At 39.8% G+C, this 21,320-nt stretch overlaps 1 protein-coding gene across 1 annotated transcript in view; it reads left to right on the top strand.

Moving 5' to 3' along the window:
* The first annotated feature begins 1,418 nt into the window (after nt 1–1,418).
* The window catches only part of TBX18 (T-box transcription factor 18), a 28,247-nt gene continuing 8,345 nt past the window's right edge, over nt 1,419–21,320 (top strand). Inside the window, exons 1-6 of the mRNA XM_087817488.1 lie at nt 1,419–1,731; nt 2,849–3,053; nt 5,209–5,310; nt 8,424–8,595; nt 15,394–15,561; nt 18,989–19,053. Of these exons, the coding sequence (XP_087673614.1) occupies nt 1,434–1,731; nt 2,849–3,053; nt 5,209–5,310; nt 8,424–8,595; nt 15,394–15,561; nt 18,989–19,053 (1,010 nt within the window). The 5' untranslated portion in view covers nt 1,419–1,433. The remainder of the gene's footprint in view (nt 1,732–2,848; nt 3,054–5,208; nt 5,311–8,423; nt 8,596–15,393; nt 15,562–18,988; nt 19,054–21,320) is intronic.

Raw genomic sequence — 21,320 nt, 5'->3', positions numbered from 1 at the left:
TACTTACATCAAACCCGGTTTTGTGTGTGTTTTGTTGTTAATCCTGATGAAAAGTCGAGTTGAAATTACAAAACAACCGTACAGATCTACGTTCAGCATTATTTGTCTAAAATGCGTTGTTCTTTCCAAAAATTTTGTTTTAAAGAAACAAAGTTGGCTCTTTAAAAGCCGGAGGGAAGAAATGGCAACTTGTCCAAAGTAGGACAAATATGAAGTCAGGTTAAATCACAGAGGCATTTAAAACCCTGCAAGGGGAAATTTTATTGCATCTTAAAACTTATTCCACTTTGCGAAGTTTTTAGGGGTTTTAAAACTAAGCCCTTACCATGAAAGACATGCAGAATTTAAATCCCACGACCTAGGTTTTAAACTATCATGCTTATGAGAAAAGGGAGTCTCCAAGAAAGGGCTTACTTACCCACTAGTTCCTAGGAGGGCCTGAGTTTATTTTGTTCTCTTAAAGGATTTAAATATATCTTAATTCCCACTCCCTCCCCAAGAAAAATCCACCGAGTAAAACATAAACAAACAAATAAACAAAATAAGGGAGCCTCGCGTTCTGCCGGGAGCAGCGGGCGCAGGAATGTTTAAATGAGAAAGGATGGGCCTGGTGGATGGGGCATCTCCCCTACTCCTGGAAATGTTCTGCGTTGCGGCAATGTTGAGTGATAAGGGAGTTTAGGGTTTCTTAAAATATTCTGGAGAGCTTAACTCGGTGATCCTCTCGGTTTCAAGTCAGAAGCCTCAGCGGTCCCCGGTCCCGGTGAGGAAAGCTGGAGCCTGGGGCTTGCCTGGGCGGGCAGCTGGGAGACTAAGCGGGTGCAGCTCCGGGGGCTGGCGCGTCCGAGCCAGACGGCGGCGCTTTTCGCTCTCGGTTTTTTGCGACCTTGTAAGGAAGTGGGCGCGGGCTGCGCGGGGCCGGCGCCTCCTGATTGGCCTGCCTCCCGGGTGATTGACAGGGCGCCGTGCTCCACCCCCGCCGCTTTATGGACACTAATGAGCAAGTTCTTCCCACCGCTCTCCCGACTGGAAGTGCTGACAGATCAAGGCAACAAATTTCAATTACAATCCCTAATTTGTGTCCGCAGAGTGTTTTTTACCCTTGTGAGTCCTCTTTGGCGCATCAGTCGAGGCAGAGCTTGGAACAGCAGGAAGAGGTGGAAGGGGTGGGAGCGAAGGAGAGCGTCGGAGCGCGCGAGGCCGAGGAGAGGGAACTCGGCGGGCGCGCCGCGGGTTCCTCGGGTCCCGGCGCGAGCGAGAAAGAGGAAACGCCAAATTTGTTTTTTTTGCCCGCGGCGGGGAAACGGGCAGTTCTCCGCCTGCGGGAGGCCCCCGGAGTCGTTGAGATTTTGGTGGGGGAAGGAGAGCGAGTGTGCGCGTGTGCCCGCGCGAGTGTATATGAGCGAGGGGCGGGCGGGCGCCGGGCGGCGGGGATGGCCGAGAAGCGGAGGGGCTCGCCCTGCAGCATGCTGAGCCTGAAGGCGCACGCCTTCTCCGTGGAGGCGCTGATCGGCGCCGAGAAGCAGCAGCAGCTTCAGAAGAAGCGGCGGAAGCTGGGCGCGGAAGAGGCGGCTGGAGCCGTAGAGGACGGAGGCTGCGGCCGCGGCGGCGAAAAGGGCTCCTCGGAGGGAGACGAAGGCGCCGCTCTCCCGCCGCCGGCCGGGGCGGCGTCCGGGCCCGCCCGCAGCTGCGCAGACCTGGAGCCGGGCTGCGGCCCCCGCGGCGCCGCGGGTGAGTCGGCCCCTTCCCACCCAACTCCGCGGCGAGTCCCCTCCCGGGCCCCCGGGCCCCGCGGCCGCGGAGAACCTGAACTTCTGCGAGTGCGGGGCTCCTGCGCGCCCCAGGCAACCCCGCTCCTCGCGCCTTAGCCGTGGGTGTCGGGCGCACTCTGCCGCCCCGGTGGCTCTCGCGGCGCAACTCGTGTCACCCCGCAGACGGTTAAAGACGCCGCTTCCAGCCTCGCTCCGCGCCCTCCGCGGCTGCTGTTGGCGACGCTCCGCCGGCAGACCCGAGCTTTCGGCGTCAGCCTCGCTTGGGGTTCCAGCCGATGGGTGCCCGTTTCCTTTCCCAGCTTTTAAAAGCATGTTGGTGGAGGGAGCGACGGCATAACCCCCCCAAACCGGAACGAATGCCCTAAACCGTTGGGACAGTCCAGGAAGAGGGCGGTGTGTTTGCAAACTTGCTTTCCCGAGGGGCAGCTGCCCGCTCCCTTCCCTTCCTTCCCTTCCCCCCTGGGTGCCCGCTGCGGGGACGACTACGACCGAGGGCTTGCGTGTCGCGCTCGTCTCGGCCCTTAGCGAGCTGCTTGGCTAATAAGCTCCGGGCGACCGGGGAGTCTGGCGGGAGCGGAGCCTGAAATGTTTCTAGAGGGTGCCTCCGGCCCAGCCCGAAGCCAGGCGCTAGGACGCCCAGGGCGAGGGGAGGCCCCGGCGCGAGGCGCTTTTGCTGCGCGCGCTCGGGGGCGCGGGGTATGTCGGGGTCGGCGCTGGGCACCCGGACTCCGGGATCCATCTCAGGCCCCACTGGGCACGCACCCCAGACCCTGGTGGCCGCGCGAAACTTATTCTGGGGCCTTGGCCGCGCGGAGGTGGAGTGGCCTCGGCCCGAACGCCCCTCGGGGACTTGGGGGCCAAGGTGCCCCTTTAGAGCGTCGCGCGGCCCTCCGGCGGGCGGTGCGGGTGTGTAATGGTGGACCCGTCGGTCAGAGGGCTTGACGACGGGAAAGTGTCCCCCTTTCTCCTGGTCCTTCACCTCTCCCCGCCCGCCCTGCCTCCCGAGGTCCGTCTCTCCGCTAGGGTTCCCCGCTCGGGCCCTCACCGGGCGCCCCTCTCTACTCTTTGCTGCCCAGGAGGCTGTGAGGACGGCTTCCTGCAGGGCGCGTCCCCACTGGCATCCCCGGGAGGCTCTCGGAAGGGCTCCCCGGTGCCTGCTCTGGCCAGGCCCGGGACCCCGCAGCCGTCGCCGCAGGCCCCTCGGGTGGATCTGCAGGGAGCTGAGCTCTGGAAGCGCTTTCACGAGATCGGCACGGAGATGATCATCACCAAGGCGGGCAGGTAAGGACCAGCTGGCGCGAACTGCCCGGCCCTGGCCTCACCGACCCCCTGGCGTGGGTTAGGAGGGGGGAGGGGACGTCTCTGGTTGGCATCCCCGGAGAGACGGGCCTGGGCCCTGGGCAGTGGTGCACTCTGGAGACCCGCGCTCCCTGCGCCCTCGGGGCGCAGCCGGGGAAGGGCGCCGTCCAGCCGCCCTCGGAGAGAATGACTGTCGCCGCCAGCGTGGTAGCTGTTTCTTATTGACCCCTGCGTGCAGGGTACTTACAGGTTCCTGGTCCTATTTACGCCTGTCCAGACATTTATTTAGGCTCCAGTTCTCGTTTCTGGCACTACGGAACAGATTACTCCCCTAGCCTTTAAAAGAACACACAACAAAACCGCAGTTTCCTCCTGAGCAAACTGTGATTTGCTTTTACAGATTTGAAACTTATTGTTCTTCATCCGAAGATGCCCTTGCAGAGCGAGAACGCGGGTGCTGTGCTATTTTGGTCCTAGGCTAGGAGGAAAAATTACTGAAATCTCTGGTGTAACATATGCCTAATCCCTGCAAAAGTGGTCACTGGGATTTTTCAAAACCGCTTTTGTAGATCCACAGTGACGTAGTTAACTTTTTTTTCCTAAATGAAATCTAACGCGAGTCTAAGTTTGCTGAAGAATAATGAAAAAAATTTTGTAAGAAGTTATATCCGTTTTTTTTTTTGAAAGTGAAATTTGCACCTCCCTCAGTTAGTAAAATAAATGGATTTTTTTTTGGCCAGATCATATTCATTTGAAGGAGGCACAGAAATATTTGCGTTTTAAAGATTTCAGTTTATTTAGTGCAGTGAAATCTATGAATAACATCTTCCTTGGAAGGAACGTTAAAAGCACACACAACTCTTTCAGGGAGTACACATGGCAAAAACCTGGATAGCATAAAAGTATCCAAACTTATTAGAAATTACAAAAACATATTTTATTGAATCCATATGCTACCTTCTACATTTTCACAGAGCTATTATTAATGATCCAAATTCAGTCTTCAACAACACAAAGCAACAGTTGTCTTATAAAGGATGTAGTTAAAGACCTTTATTCTTTATCTTACAGGTGCACTGGAGTAACACTAAAACAGCCAGCATATTAAACTGTTCTCATGCCTAGTTAGGAATAATGGACTTTCTTTTTTGTGTGTGCAAGTGGTCTTTAGTGGCGTTATTGTTACAGAAAAAAAATTGGTAAATAACAGTACTAAAATTCGTGTTATAAGGTAAATTAGCAAAAATTAGATTAACTGGAAAGGTCCTAGATACAAATCATTAGATGAAAGTTTTTTTTAAAAAAGAAAGAACTGCTCTATTTGTTTTTTATATATAATAATTTGCTCCTGCATTCCTTGCTACTGGGCCCTTTTAAAAAGGTAGGTGCATTTAGTTTAGCATCTCCTGTGATATGCATCTGTGGGAAGGCAAGAGAAATTCGGATTTTCATTGGTCTTAATTAGCATTGTTTTGAGTAAGTGTGGTGAAATAAGAGTATTTTCAGGTTATGTCGGGAGAAGGAATGATTTGGTAAATATACATTGTGTTTAGTTTCTGCTTTCAATAAAGAAGTTTTACTATACCTTTCAAATTTAGAGCAACTTTTGCACTTCACCTTTACCATGCTGCAGACAGGAAGTCCTGTCTCAATAAAGAACATATTGTTTGGTTATAGCATGGCACATTGGCTCCTTGTGGTTTTTTACAACCCTTTTAAAATTGCACATTATAATATATTTTATCACTTTTAGAAATTCAAAATTTCTATTTCTACCATTTGGGACATTTTATTATTTGTGTTATTAAAGTAAATATTTTTATTGGGTTTTTTTAAAAGTGCTTTCTTTAGTGCCTTGACTCCTTCAACATATAAAATTATTTTGCTCTTAGCTATCCTGGCATGAGAGTAAACACAGAACGCAAGTATAGGGTACGACCAAATTACATTTAAAAGCCTCAGTTTTGCTATGTCCCGAGTTCTGATTCTTTGAATTAAATTACCAAAGTGAATGCTGTAAATTTGTTCCTGCGAAAAATACAGATTCTAGAGGTTTCCGTTGGTTATTTGTTTTCCACGTGTAATCACAAACAAAACCCAAACCCAACCCCTTCTTCCTGCCCTCCCTTGGACATAGGCGCATGTTTCCAGCCATGAGAGTGAAGATCTCAGGATTAGACCCGCACCAGCAATACTACATTGCCATGGATATTGTGCCAGTGGACAACAAAAGATACAGGTACAGTAACGGGATGGACAGAGGAGACCAGGAGAGCACTAGGGTTTTACAGGCTGTGTCTGTGTGATTTGTGACTGTGGTGTTTGTTTCCAAAGGCCTGTAGAATTCCCAGAAGCGTGGCTGAGTGCCCTTCAGACCCAGTAGCCCAGAGGATGCCTTCTCTTACAGTAAAAGTGGAAACTTAATTTTTGCTTTGCTTTTCATAGGTGCTGAGCACTTTTTTGAAGTACCGAGGACTTTTAATAGGGGCTAGTTTAGGTTGTTAAACCAAGTGTGTTTTTTATATTGATTCACATTTTGATTAGAATTTTGAGAGGAAATGTTAAGTTTGCATATATATGTAACATTTAATAAAATGTTTTGTTTTCTTTGTGGTTTTAATCTTTAAATAAATTCCCTTTATCTGGTTACATTCAAAATTGTACCTGTTTGCAGGCTTTTCCTCTTTAATTTGAGAAAAATGAAGATTTTTTTATAACTTGGAAAAAGAAAATCTCATAATCCATTATGATATTAAGACATCTTTAAACTGGTAATGAATTAATTATCTTAGTGTTGGTTTTGTGTGTGTGTGTTTTTTTACTTGGGAGTAGAAATTATGTAGTATTTGGATTTTGAAAGAGAATGTATTTATGTAGACATCAAGTAAAGTTGGAAAACATACACATTCTTCAGTATCAAGCCAACCTTTGCTCTTTTTCTTCTGCAAGTAAGCAAATCAATAATTTTTAATGATGATGCTTTTTATTTTTTTCTGAGGAGTTAAACATACTAACATTTAAAAAATGCTATCACTTAAAATAGGAGATTCTGAGCAGAAGACCAGAAAATGCTGCTCTAAATTTTGTTTTTCTTTGTTTCTGTTTTTGTTTTTTTAAATAAACACCTAGAGCATGTAGTAAGTTTTAAAATAAAATCAGATTTGGTTTTTATTGCTTTTTAAAATTTAGTGCATTGCTTTTTGGAAACAGGTTTATGGTGTCAAAGTACACAGATTTAATTAGTACAGGCACATATGGAATACTTAAAAAATGGGTAACAAAAGGGACAGTTTTATTATTTGTGTTTTGTGTAGAAGTTATAATATTTATTTTAATTAAATAACTCAGGGAATTTTGCTAAAATCACCTACTGCATGATAGAAGCTAGAAGGCATTGAAGTTTATTTTTTAAAATATACTTGGCTTAAAATCCATATTCTATATGAGTTTTGTGCTGAGGAAGATAATGTAGTTCTTAATGGACTTAGAAATTATTCCTTTCTCTTCTAAGGTTGTCTCCTATTTCTTTCTCCAGATCTCTTCTATATATTTTAGATGGGTCATTTTACCTGATTCTTACTATTTTTACATAAAAAGCAAGAACAACTTCAAGTATTAGTATTAAGATGCCAGATTTTAAATGATCAAGTTGTAAAACATAAATTTGCTTTCACTTATATTGCTTCCCAAGATATTTGCTTTTAGTATTTGCATTTAGAACGTTGCACAAAGAATATGTGGCACATAACATTTATTCTCTTAGTGGGTGTGGAGTTTCAAACTACTCAATATGCATACTTTTTCAAGGTTTTGATAGAGTATATTACTCTATTTTGGTAATAACTCTTTATCTATAGTGCAGGGTGTTTGTTTGTTTGTTTGTTTTGTTTTTGCATTTCCAAGGTTTGTGTTTGATTTTCCAACTTTTTCAGCACTAACAGAAAGAAGTTTTTCGGCTTATTCTCTGCTATCAGAGAGTGGTATTTGGCCAAGTTAAAAATGATTGTGACTTAATTCGAATGTAAGATTAATATTTACAAAAGCCTATGCACTTAGGAACTTGTGGGTTGAAATTACATTCTACCAAGTAAGGAAAGTTTTTAAAAGTTGTTCTTAATTTTGTGATTGTGTATTTTTTCCCAAGAAAAGGAATTAAAGAATAGAAGGCATATTGAGCTCAAAATAGAGTGAAATATGTGACCATATTGAAACTGAGGTTCTTACCAGAGGTGTTCTGAAAATGTTTCATGCTATTTTTAAAAGAAATCTGCATACTACACAGGTAGATTTCTCTGAGACTATTTGTAAATTGTTGCTTTACATTGTATGTCATATTTTAAAACACAAATGGAAGAAAAACATCTAAGTATGCACAGTAATTTCATTTTCTATCCTATTTAAGCCTGTCATTGTCATACTAGTTTCTAGTTTTTGAATTAGTGTATTTTAAGTTAACACTAATAAATAATAATCTAAATGTAGGATTACTTGAAACATTGTGATTTAAATGTATTATTTTTAGAGCCAGTATTTTTGGCACAAACACACAGAAAAGGATGCTTTGTCTCTTAATTAGGAGAGTAATATTAATTAGATATACCATAATTTTCAAAGTTGGACGTATATTTTAATTAGTGGTATTTAAAAAGTACAGAATTTTCCTACAACATTCAAGAAAGAAATAGAGGAGGTAAAATCATACATTTTATGATTATACAAATTTTAAAAGTTAAACTGAATACTTTATCCTTAATTTATAGTGTAATAGAATTAGAAAAAAATAGTTCTAAATGGTAATAGATAAAACTTTTTTGCTATGAAAATAAAAGCTACTGAAACTTCTAACAATTTCTTTTTGCCTTTCTGCTCTCTATCCCATCAACCTGTACATAAACCTAAAAAGGGAAGTGATAAAGGAAGCGGGACACTTTTAGGTATAGGTCTCAAGTATTTTTGAGATTTACTTAAAGGTGAGCTTAACCACTTAATGGTTTCTCATATAGGTTGAGAAACCTATATGGTTTCTCATAATGGTTTCTCATAGGTTGACTATCCAGATGAAAAAATGTCTAACATGAATAAGTATAATTCAAAAGAATTAGGATACTTGCATTTATGGTGATGATAGTATGCATATTTTCATTAAACCCTTAACACACCATTTTGAGTGGTCAGTAGGCCCCTACTGCCTGAGGGAATTTTTTAAAAAGTTGTTGAAATATTATTTTAGACACTTTGGATGTAAAAGAGCAAATTATTGTATTTTAGACCTAAAATTTTGTCTGATTCTGTTGAGTTGGAAATTCCAAGAAAGCAATAGTCCGCCTACTGAGCCTTGTCATTGCCTTTTAGGTATGTTTACCACAGCTCTAAGTGGATGGTGGCAGGCAACGCTGACTCCCCTGTGCCCCCCCGGGTATATATTCATCCAGACTCGCCTGCCTCAGGGGAGACGTGGATGAGACAAGTGATCAGCTTCGACAAGCTAAAGCTCACCAACAATGAACTGGATGACCAAGGCCATGTGAGTAGATGGCCTCCATAATTCGCCACCGTTAGATGGCGCACCCACATTCATACCATGCCTGACTGAAGGAAGCGAACTTTTCTAAGATCATATTACTCTCCTGGTTGATCAGCATGTTCCTAAACTTCCGCAAAATCAAGGCGACATTTGCATCAGAGACTCTGGCTGTGGCCGGAGTATCATCTATCCTAGGAATCGCTGAATAGGTTAAAATTAGGTACTACATCTGCATTGGAATGAAGGGACCCAGGCAGACTATTTAGCCAAAACATCAGTTTGAAATCCCATGAGGTGTTAATTATTATACTCTGGATATGAATATAGTTGGTTTAACTGGAATAATGATGTATTGTGTCCTTCCTGCGCCCAGCTCTTTTCCCAGCTAGGCACATTCCTTCTCAATAATGTTCCATCTGCAAATTCCCAATTGTTTTGTAATGACATCTAATGTGTCAAAATATATTAAAATTCCTTTTAGTGTTAAAGCTGATGAAATATGATATTAAAGCCAAAATCAGCCATTCCAATAATATAGTCATTTTAACACCTTATTAAATTTTATGCAGTATTGTTGTTCATAGGCAAGATTTCTACATTATTATTCTAATAAATAAGAAACTTTGGATACATGCTGATTTCCATTGAAAGCTAGCTTTTTCTCTTAGGTTTCTATTATTTGGGAGGGTTTTGATCGATGCAGGATTAAGATGATGAGTACATCATACAAAAAAAGATGAACCAACTAGTTCATTTCTCCAAGGAGTGACATAAAGATAGCATATTTATGAGCAAATCTTTTAAAGCAAAGATGCAGACTGTCATAAACTAGTAATAGTGTGATGACAGGATATGATTTGCAAGCTGCTAGACAATAACTTAAGCAATCGACCTTAATGAAAACATTCAAGTACGAGTTTCATTGTGGTAGAAAGGCGGCAACATTTAGATTTTTAAGACGCATCTATCTCACTTTGCCAGTGCTTTTGTTTATTTGTTGCCTTTTATGATTTAAAACAATTAGAAAGGTAGCATAGAAGATTTCATTTCTGAATCCAACTTCATGCCCTATATTTTAATGTATTACTTCGTTTCTCTTCTTTTTATTATTTATTTTCACAGTCAAGTTGTACCAATTATTTTTCACTTGACTTCATTCTCCTTGAGCAAGGTGACTGTGATATGTTGCCAGCATGCCCATGAGGGATCTTTTATTTTTTTGGAATAGAAAATTAAAAAATAACCACCATTAAGTGTTACTTGTTTTAAAAAGCTTAAATATACTCTATTTTTCTGAGTTCAACAGTTTGAGAATATATCTTTTAAAAAGATAATTGGGTCTGAAAATGATATACTGTCATAGATAAGGTACAAACTCCTTTTAATAATTTAAATTAATATAGTCATTTTATAATTCTAATGCTTTCAGATCAGATTAATGGTTTTATATCTAATATTTAATATCTATAATACTAGACATAGATCTAGTAATTTATATGATTTTGACTTTGTAATTTTACCAGACTTTATTTAAAAAACAGTATTCTCTAGAGAAACACAACCAATAGGATGTGTATAAATATATATATATAGAGAGAGAGATTTATTTTAAGGAATTGGCTCATGCAATTTGGGGGGATGGTAGGTTTGAAACCTGTGGGGTAGGTTGGCAGGCTGGACACCCAGGAAAGAGTTGATGTTGTAGCTCATCTCTGAAAGCAGTCTGGAGGCAAAATTCCCTCTTCCTCAGGGGACCTCAGTCTTTCTCTCTTAATAGCCTTGAACTGATTGGATTAGGTCCACCCACAATATGGAGGGGTAATCTGCTTTACTCAAAGTCTACTGATTTAAATGTTAAGCTCATTTAAAAAATACCTTCATGGCAACATCCAGACTGGTGTTTGACTAAATACATAGGGGCGGACAGAAGTAGGTTTACAATCATTCATATGGAAAATAATGTAATAATTAACAAATAACAATGCAAGAATAAACTGTGTTTTGTGTAGTCACAACTATAAACCTACTTTTGCCCACCCCTGTATCGGTACTTTGGCCTACCCAATTTGAAACATAAAATTAAATATCACACAGCATTTGTTTAAAACACAAAACATTACATACAAACTGAAACTCAGTTGTTTATAACAATATTATTATATTTCACTACTAAGAAAACAAAAACAGCAGAAAATAGGCAAAATCCAGATAAGTGTGTCATCTACCAGTGAAATTTTTCTTGAAGGTTGTGATAGGATGTAATACTTTACTGAAGAGAGGTAATTAATGCGTGTGGGGAACAGAGAAAGAAAGATATCTATGCATTTTGGAAGCAAAGAAATTGCCTTGGCAAATGGTAAAAATGTATCAGTTGATACTAGAGGAGAATGTTGGAGGGAAAATGCTCTTTTCATTATTTATTTTTAAAACGTATTTTTGAAGACTTTGTGAAATGTAGTATAAGATAAAAAGCCATGGTCTCTGCCTTTGGTGATCTTGAAGCCAGATGGGAAGAGAAGACACATACACAAATGATCATGCTGTCATCTCAGAGAAGCTAAGGTGCCACATTATTCCAACCAAGGGAGACTGGGGAGGCTTCATAAAGAGTGTCTGCTGTGCTTATTTGCTCAGTTTTGATGACCCCAAATTCGTTCAGGTTAGAGATTAGGAATTCATTTCTTATTCTATTGTTGATGTGAGTCAGGTCTGGGAAGACAGTAGTACCCTGACTTTCTAATTCAGCAGTCCCTTTCCTCATGCAGAGACCTCTAGGGACTCACCCCTCTACACTTACATGGTTGAGGTCCCCCTCCCCCAGTTGAAAAGGAAGTGATACTAATCTCTCATCAAGCTGTAGACTCAAATGAGAAGTGACTTTCTAATTTGCTTTTCTAAATGGCTTTCTTACTTTTTCCCCCCTCCCAGTTCCCAGTTTTACTCTGCTAGAGATGTACAAATGTTCAACACAGTGACTTGAGAACTCCGTGTAGACCTGAAACTTTTATTAAACCCATAGAGATCACAGGAATCAAATTCTCACAGGGTTGTTACCGGACCTAGGACTGCCTGAGATCTGAGATTAGGTGTCATTGTGGTTTCCCCAAGAGTGACTTTTCATCTTTCCTAATACCAGGGACTGTTTAGAAAGGAATATTGGTAAGAATCTAGAGTGGAAATGTCTCACTGCTCCACAGCTAATCTTTGAATCTTGTGAAGACTTTATAATCCCTACTTGCTCTTTGAGGAATCTGTAGCCAGCTTTCTGTTGGGTTACATACAAACCAAGGCTGGTCCTTGGGCTACCCCTGTGCAGATGGTTAGACAGCTTACGTGGGGTATTTGCTTCTGATCATGTGCGTATTTCCCTCTTCTCCTGGAATTTGCTGTCTGGAGGGAAACATTTAGATGAGCATTTTCCTGAAGAATTAGAAGACATTTACAGATGCACCTTAAACCTCAGCAGGACCCATACCCTCAGTGCTGGGTGCTTTGGAAAGAAGCACGCACGGCCAGGCAGCCAGAGCCAGGGAACCTGTGAAAGGGTCTGTTTTCCCAGCTGCTGAGGGTTGCATGATGTACAGTACCCTAGCTCTGAGTCTGTCCTCGCCCTGTTCTCATTTCTGTCTGAGAATGCAGTGGGGAAGCAAGATATTACAGGGGAGATTTCTGAGATCTCCTTGATGGAAAGAACTTGTAACAGCTTTAGAGGTTCAATACATTCATGTTTGTGGACAAGTCACTTTGGCTGTCTGAGGTTTGTTTTTTTTCATGGGTATGTTAGAACCAGAAAATATTGAGTTAATCAAATAAGCAGATGAACTTGAAACTACATATTTGTAAGGAGTGCTTTATACACAGTAGCATGCCTGAAACAAAACCAAGGTCGCCTTACTATGGAGCTTGCAACTTGTTGTTACTGCATTTACCCCCTACCATTTAAAGTGAGTCACTACTTGGTATCACCAAAAATACAGGGAGCCAGGTTTCTGTTATCTGCTCTTCCTTGGTGCTTTGCTTGACTTGTTCCAACACTGGCTTTTAGGTCATCTAGAAAATTTCCAGAGTCAGCAGGGAGTGTTTCCCTATTGAGCTGTTTTATAAGGTACAGCTGGGAGATCTGTCAAACCACAGGTACTTTAGGCCCATCAGATCAGAAATAATATCATTCTTTTGACTCAAGCCTGGTATATTTAAAATTAAAAAAAATTGTGTATTAACCTGCAAAGCTGCATTCCATATTATGGACATAGACCCATGTGATATCTGTGCTACTAGGTAATGCCAAAAAGAAAAGAAATCCTCCATCTAAACAGAACAGAAAGCATGGAACATGCAGATCAGATGTGATTCTTTGAGTTTCAGTGATGGGAATTATCATTGTAGTCTTGTTTACAAGGCCAGTGGTTCTCCTTGCTCTACTTGTTCTATTAAATAAGCAGAATATTATTGACCACTCATCATTTTAAGTTTGATAGTTCATTAAAAATCAAATAATGCTATGCTATAAAGAAGAACCAAGGCTTGTTTAGCATTCCCTAAAACTTCTAGGGACATATTAAATTCCTGTAGATAATATTGAAAATTATTTTGCTTAGTTAACTTCAAATTATTATTGGCAGTTGTCTTTTAAAGTGCAAACATGGGCATACATCAGGTATTTCTGCTCCCTACCTCAGTAAACCTCACCTTAACTCATTTTGGAAATTTGGTAAGGATATAGACAAATAAAATAAATAGAATTAAAATATATATAGCTATGTGGAGAAATCTGCTTGAGAGAACAAAGACTTCATAAAACAAGACACACCTTTTCATTTACTGGTAAACAGAAACTCAAATCAGTTTTTGTTTCCTTCATGTCAATTAGTTCATTCTAATCTTCTGAAATTAGCTGTGCATTTATTAGTTGCTTAATGTGAGGTAGCTTTCTTCAGTTTTTCTCCTGCCCTGGAAGTTACTGATCATTAGAATAAAATCTTCTGTGTTTTTCAGACTTTTTACTTGACTCACAGTCAGATATACATTATGTTATGACCTATTGCACACAGAAAACAGTGTTTTGCAAAAAAACCACACATATCCTTACTACAAGCAGCGCACTCTATTTTCTGCTTTATGTTATAATTTCATTTATTTTAAAAAAATGTCTGGTAGCAACTTTTTAAATTGATTTTGTGAGCCACTGATAGGTTACTGCAAACTGTTCTTTTTTAGACTTGGAAAGAGAATTTCCAGTGGTTGCAGGTTCAGGTGTGTGTCCCCAGGTGATGATGAGGGCTGCCATCCCCTCTTCTCCTTTCCTCAAACTTACGCTGCCTCCCCCTCAAGCATGTCTGCCACCCAGGCATTTCCTCCAGTGATAGAAAGGAAATGTTAGGGTAAAAATACAAAACCAAACCAACCACTGTGCTGGTTACTACCGGAGTGTAAAGACATCCTTTGTGGCAGCCATACATTCTCTGGGTAGAGGGCTCTTTGTGTTCGGGCTGGCCAGCTTCTGAAACTGCCTGAATCCTGAAAAACACGAGGCAGGTCAACCACTGTGTTTTTCCTAGACTTTTGTTTAAGCATTTCCCCTCCAAACTCCTAATACCCCCAAACCTGAATTCAAATCGTATAGCTAAGGAAAGATAAAGGCTTGTTAACTAAACTCATTAATGAATATGGAGCCCCAGCAGCAAACAGAAAATTCTGTTGGGTGAGGCTGTTTCTTTACCCCAACTTGAAAGCATAAAATATGTAAAGAAGAAGAAAAAAGAAATTCACCCTTAATCCCATCATCCAGAGATGATCACTGCTCATATCTTTGTATGGGTCCTTTTTACTGTCTATTTTTATATAGTTGTGATAAGTTTATAAACAACTTGGATCCTTTTTTATTATGTAAAATTTAAAAGGAAGCATTTTATTATGTGGTTAAAAATGTCCTAAACAGCATTAGTAATCACTGAATAATACCATATCCAGTTGTGTTGTCTTTCATTAACCTAACCAGTCTACTCATGTAAGTGCTTTATAGTTTTCCCACTGTTATAAATGGCATGCTGCACATTTTTGTACCTGAATTGTGTTTCTGGATTTTGAATATTTCCTTAGGATAAATTCTCATAAGTGGAATCATTGGGTAGAAGGCAGTTGAAGCATATTATCAGGTTCCCCCAGCAGAGTCTGAGAGCACCAGCTTTTCCATCTCCGGGTGTCTGGGCTCTGGAAGCTTTGTTGTGATGGAAGCATGGACGCTGGGCTCTCCAGACAAACCAGAGACTTTGTGAGCCACACAATAAGGCAAACCCTGGGGTACCCTTAAAATTCCCTTTGCCCCGATAGACATGTTGCAGTCATTAATAGGGGATTATTTAATGTTCTTGGAAGAAAACCTTGGTGTGCAAATACTTATTTTTTTTAGGGGATGGATGTGGTGGAATTTAAATAATCATTTCAATCTCACTTTTGGTTTTATTGATTTTGACTCTATGTTCCATTCAGCTCGTTATAAGTAAAATACTTACAAATTTATTTTTGTATTTTTAGAAACAGAAATTTTGATGTTAAGTTCACAGGGTTACACCAAAATAATGATTTTTTTTTTTTTTTTTGTATTTTTATGCATATTTTACAAATAACTTCCTAGCCTTCCTTCTCCAATTTTGATATACTTTATTAGACTGGCATTTCTGCATCCTTGGAAGTTTTCATTTCCAACTGTGATTTATTTTACATATTAAATATTTAGTCATGGTGTTGAGATTGGGACATAAGTTCCTGATGAATTTGGCTTTTCTTTCCTTGACATAGATTATTCTTCATTCTATGCACAAATACCAACCACGTGTCCATGTCATCCGTAAAGACTGTGGAGATGATCTTTCTCCCATCAAGCCTGTGCCGTCTGGGGAGGGAGTGAAAGCATTCTCCTTTCCAGAAACTGTATTCACGACTGTCACAGCCTATCAGAATCAGCAGGTATTGTTCTCAGAATCAGTATCTTTCTGGACTTTCATTTCCAATGTAAACAAACATGAATTGTCATATATGATGTCCAGGGTCTATATATACTGCAGTAAAAATTCTTCATCCAGGATTCCCCAAGTAAGACTAGACAGGAATGTGTCTCATGACTGACAGTGTAGGTTTACTTTCCATTTTGAGATAGTGAGTCATGATGTCATAGTAAAATTAGAAAGTGTGTATATTGCCTAAGAAGTAGACGTGGAATATGAAAAGTGAATTGTATCATAGAGCATGGGCTTTGGCAAGTCACTTTATTTTAAAACTACAATCTCTGTATTACAAGAAATATTTCAGAAGCACTTATCCTTTATAGTCATTTGGGGATATGTACAAAATGGGCTGTTTCTGTCAAGATATGCTTTAATTGTGATAAGCGTGATGCATATGCTTATAGTCTGAGAGATCAACAATTGTGGAGTAATTCTAATCTAAATTTGGAAATAATTTGAAAAATAAAATGTTTCTTGTCTGTATGGGTAAGCGTACATATATTTTTAAGGCTGTGTCAACTAGGTGGAGAATTGAATCAACCCAATTATTTAATTCATGCAATTCTGGTCAGTTTTCATAAGAAATACGGATATAGTTGAGGCTGATGTGGTTTGTGGTACATTTAAAAAAAAAATTCAGTTGTCAGCAGAATTATTTTAGTCTCCATTTCTCTTTAAATTTATATACATCTCAGTTAAAAATTTTAAGGCTTTATAATCCCTCTGTTGTGGTTTCTATTATTTTAAAGTTTCTTAGGAGATATGGATCCAGTCCTGTGTGATCTCCTTTAAGGCTGAGAGGCTCATCCACTCTCATTCCTATGAAGACACCAGTCCCACGGCCAAAGCTGTCCTGTCTCTCACACTTACATTGTCACACCTTTCCTTTATACAGGCTTTTAGGCAGCAACAGGAAGTTAACCTTTAGAAGGGCTAGAGATAATTAGGAAGATATTCTTAAAGTATATTAGGTGCAGAAAATGAATTTTTTTAGAGGAAAAATATAATGCATGAGGAAAAAAGAGCAGAGTCTTTTAGTACCTGTTAAAAAAAGGTACTAAACAATTCATCTTCTTTCTCTGTCACTGTTTCTTTCTCCCTCTTTTTCGAACACACAAAAATTAACTGTGTTAATTAGGTTTTTTCTCCTAGCCTCTGTGATACAATAAATGAGATACAGTGAGCTTTTGGTACACGTTGATGACTAACAGTAGTTAACAAATGCTGACAAATCGATTAAGAGGGTGGAAAAATTAAAAGGGAAATTGATGATGATAAAATTCAATCATGTTCATTTTTAAACTTCCCAGCTACTATTTTGAAGAACTTATGGAAAATTGGTAAGCAGCCTAGCCTGGTGGTTAGCAGCATGGGCTCTAAAGCCTGGGGTCCCAGCCCAGTTCCACCACCAAGAAACCTTATGATCATAGGAAACTTAAGCCTCAGTTTAAAAGAAAACATAGAATTGGGATAATAGCTACATATAAGTTACTATGAGAATTAAACACAATGCTAGGCATAAAACTCTTAGTACAACATACATGGTATACACTCAATAGATGAGGTGTCAGTAATAAAAGTAATAATGGTAATTGTGCTATATCTCTATTTAGACACAGTACCATTATATAAATCTGTACTTAAAAAATACTATTTTAAATGTATATTTAAATTATTTAATATTTTTTAAACATTATTTAATGAACACAGAATTGAGCTATAATGAATTATAAAGAATTCCTTCAGTGAGAGAGTGGCAGACATAGTAAATTAATTACAAACCCTTATTATCTCATTTATAATGTAGTTTTATCCACATACTAAAAACATATCATATGGAGCTCATGTATCTCAGTGGTCACATGGCTGACGGAGGATGGCTGAGGGCACGTACAGGACAGTCTAGGGTCAGTGAAGATGACTCTGTGAAGATGCCTGTCTGCTTTAGTGTTATCCAACAGCATTTGTCCTCATACAATCAGAGTATGTTCATTAACTTTGTAGATTCCGAGACACCAAGGAACGTAGGAAACAAAGCATGATGTGCTTCTTGGAAAATAGGCTGTAAATTCCTCTGGGTAAAGTGGTGATCTGGAAAGAAATAGATGGGATACTTTTAACTAGTGTTAATTTCAAGTTGATATAACTAAAAAATGTTTTTAATGGAAGTGATTAGACTATTTGTAAAAAATTTCCCCCCAAATCTTGGGGTCTGAGTGGGCAAGAAACTGGTTATGAGTCAACAAGTTAGAACTGTAGTTAAAATGAAAACATCATTAGCCCGGCCGGGCGTGGCTCAGCAGTTGAGCATCGACCTAGGATCCAGGCGATTGGGGTTCGATTCCTGGTGGGGGCACATGCCCAGGTTGCGGGCTGCAGCTGATCAATGACTCTCTCATCATTGATGTTTCTATCTCTCTCTCCCTCTCCTTCCCTCTCTCTGAAATCAATAAAGATATGTTTAAAAAAAAAAAAAAGAAAACATCATTAATTTCTCCTACATGTATAAGATTTAACCCCATTAGAACCTTCAAATAGTAGTTACCTCTGGTTAGACATCACTGTACTACTCTGGCGAGGTCAGGACTCCACAGGTAAAGGAGGAGGAACACGTAAAACTTTCAGATGAGAGTCATAAAGATGGTTCAAGAAGAGAGAGAAAAACACAGAGGCAGAAAAGTTAAAGGGGTGCCCATTACCTAACTGAAGGAAAGGATATGTAGGAACCTAAAACATTCAGGCATGTAAATGACTGTTAAATTGAAGTTGGATATTAGCTGTTTCCCATCACCACCACTGTAAGAGAAATAGGATGAAACCATGTCACAGAGTTAAAGGGAAGAACTTTAGTTCAGAGAGATTGGAAAACAAAGGGCAAGTTATCAACATACTGTTCAGAATCTCCTCCTCTAGGCATATTAAAAGCATAGTTTCTTTTTATAAAAAAAATGCTTTTATTGGTTTTAGAGAGAGGGGAAAGGAGAGAAATAGAAAGAGAGAAACATCAATGAGAGAGAAACATCAATTGGCTGCCTCCTGCATGCCTCCCACTGGGGATCGAGCCCACAACCCAGGCATGTGCCCTGACTGAGAGTCGAACCTGTGACCTCTTGGTTCATGGGTTGACACTCAACCACTGAGCCACCCTGGCTGGGCCAAAAGCATATTTTCATAGCAGATAAGTGTCTGGATGATTTCCGAAATTTTCTTCTAGCTTTGCTGCTATGATAATAAATTACCTGGGAAATTAGAGAAGAACACAATAGAACCCTCTGACACTTTAATTTTGGAATTACTTATAGTTCTTCCATCATTTCCCTTTTTAATTACCTTATTTGGTGTTTATAATAAGATCTGATGTGATTTTTTTTTTTTTTTTTACTCTGCAGATTACTCGCTTGAAGATAGACAGGAACCCATTTGCCAAAGGCTTCCGAGACTCTGGGCGCAACAGGTAAGTCTTAGTGAAGAACATTCTGGCTGTGATAAATATGTTTGATTTGTTTTATTGTGAATTTTCCATTACAAAGGAAACAATTAAATTTACTGACATGGTTTGGGAATAATTTCTGATGAGGATTTAAATTTGTTAATGCTATTGGGCCTTGGTTATAACTTATTTTGGGTATAGTGTTGTGGCCATTCCTAAGGCGAACTTTGACTTGTGATGCTGGGGTGAAAATGGAAGTTCTCAGGGTGTACAGCACGTGCTCCCTCTGAAGGGGCCTTGAGGAAGGCTGCCCTTATAGGCCCAGCAGCCTCAAAATCCAAGGTAGTATCCGCTCTGCATCTGCTCTTGGTTTAGAATTTGCTTAGTGATGTCATAACTATCTATTGATTCTGTCTTCAGAATATGGTGGGTCTCTTGTTCCTTCAGAATTCCAACTAGAATATGAAACTACTCCCCATTGCCAAGAGAGCTGATGTTCTTTAGTTTCCAAATTTGTCTTGGCTCCGCTGACAGCCACACACTTGTTTATTTTTTCTGTGTCGTGTTTTATGGTGTTTGTACTAAGTGGGAGAGCTACAATAATGAATTCCACTCTATTACTTTTATCAAAAAGCAGATCACCCTAGTCTGTGTGCCAAGAGTTTTTGAATTTATTGATATGATTTTATTCCAATACAGTTCAGTGCAACATTTTCTAAAATAACTGTTGATAGTAGTAGAGAGTAATAACAGACTAACTTTCTCCAGATGCCTTTTCAGGGTAAGGCTTTGACTTCAATGTTTTTAAAAGCATTTTGTTTTTAAAAAAGTATTTGAGAAATTTTTATTACGTTACTCCAGGAATTATTCTAATACTCCTTGAAAACTTGGTATTGATAGATTGTATCTACATGAAATCAAAATCCCCCATTGTCTTATTTCAAGGACAATTTCATTTAAAATTGTAGAAAGAAAACAGGTAGTAGTCCAGATTTTTAGTTATTTCTGCTGATTAACTGGGCAAGGCAGGTATAGACAGAGACCTTTTCTCAGAATACACTCAAGTGCTAGCAGAGACTTGATTTCATTTTCTATGCAATGGTGTCATTTAAACACCATGCGGTGAGAGGACTAAAAGGCAGCTAAAATACTACTTCTAGAGTAGCCTTTAACTTGGTTCAGGTAGAGCAAGACTAACAGCAGGGCTTCCCTCTGAAATTCTTCACTGCGTGGGAAGATTTGTGAGTGTTCCTACGCTGCGACGTCTGCTGTATTGAAATTATTCTGTGTTTTTAGATGTCTGTTTCAGTGTGGAGAAAAACTTTGCTTGGCTTTTGTTATGTTACATTAGCTCCTGGTTAACTTTGCTTTTCAGAGGAGTTTCTGAAAGTTGAATGATTTAGTAACTGAGATGATTACTGGTGAAGTGACTGAAGGGAGCCTTTGCGGGAGGACTCCTCTAATTTGACAAATACTTTGGTGGAATCTTCTTGTGGTTTTGGTTATAGCAGAATAGCATTTATTCAGTTAAGAGTCTTGCATACATTTCAGTTTGTTATTCTTTTTTAAGCCGAGAATACATTTATTAAAACTCACTGGAACTTCAGGAGGGCAGCACTGAGGCTTGGAGAGTATACAGCCAGGAACCATGTCCAAGTTCTCCAGTAGGCTCGCTCTAGCAAGACCTCACTGCCGTTGCCACTGGGGGATCACACTGCTTACACGCTGTTGGTTAATTTTTAAAGGCATATTTGGCGTATATAATAATAGTGAATAAACCTACAAGTAGAAGTGACATGATATGATAAGTTTTCAGGAAGATTTCTAGATATGTCAGCATAATTCAAAGGCATCTGTTTTTGTACATTTGGTCAGTGAAAATAAGTGGCTTTGGTGAAAAGTCAACTACTAAGTCCATTGTTTGGTGAAGTCAAAATACTAGGTTTAAGATGAATGTTTTCCTTCCCTGTGGCTGTTTCGGGAGTATAGAAGCATGGCACCCATGGTGCTTACTGCTGTTTCTTTCCTGACTCTAACACTTTTATAGAATTTTCAGTGGATATACAGAAAGTAATGAATTATGTTTTAACACTCTTAAATTTTGCTGAAACTTAAAATTTTTATTTTGCTTCAAATGTTTAAACAATAGCTTAGTACAGGAAAAACATACTGAGCCTATACATAGCTTTCTTGTTAGTAAAATGAATAGTTTCACTTTTCTTCTCAGTAAAATGACTTCTTCTGCTTCTCATATTTAAGCTCTTCAGTGCTCATTTTGGAATGTTAAATAT

The sequence above is a fragment of the Miniopterus natalensis genome, chromosome 5 (genome assembly GCF_054644295.1).
Source record: "Miniopterus natalensis isolate mMinNat1 chromosome 5, mMinNat1.hap1, whole genome shotgun sequence".
NCBI lineage: Eukaryota > Metazoa > Chordata > Mammalia > Chiroptera > Miniopteridae > Miniopterus > Miniopterus natalensis.
This window is presented reverse-complemented; position numbering and strand designations above follow the sequence as displayed.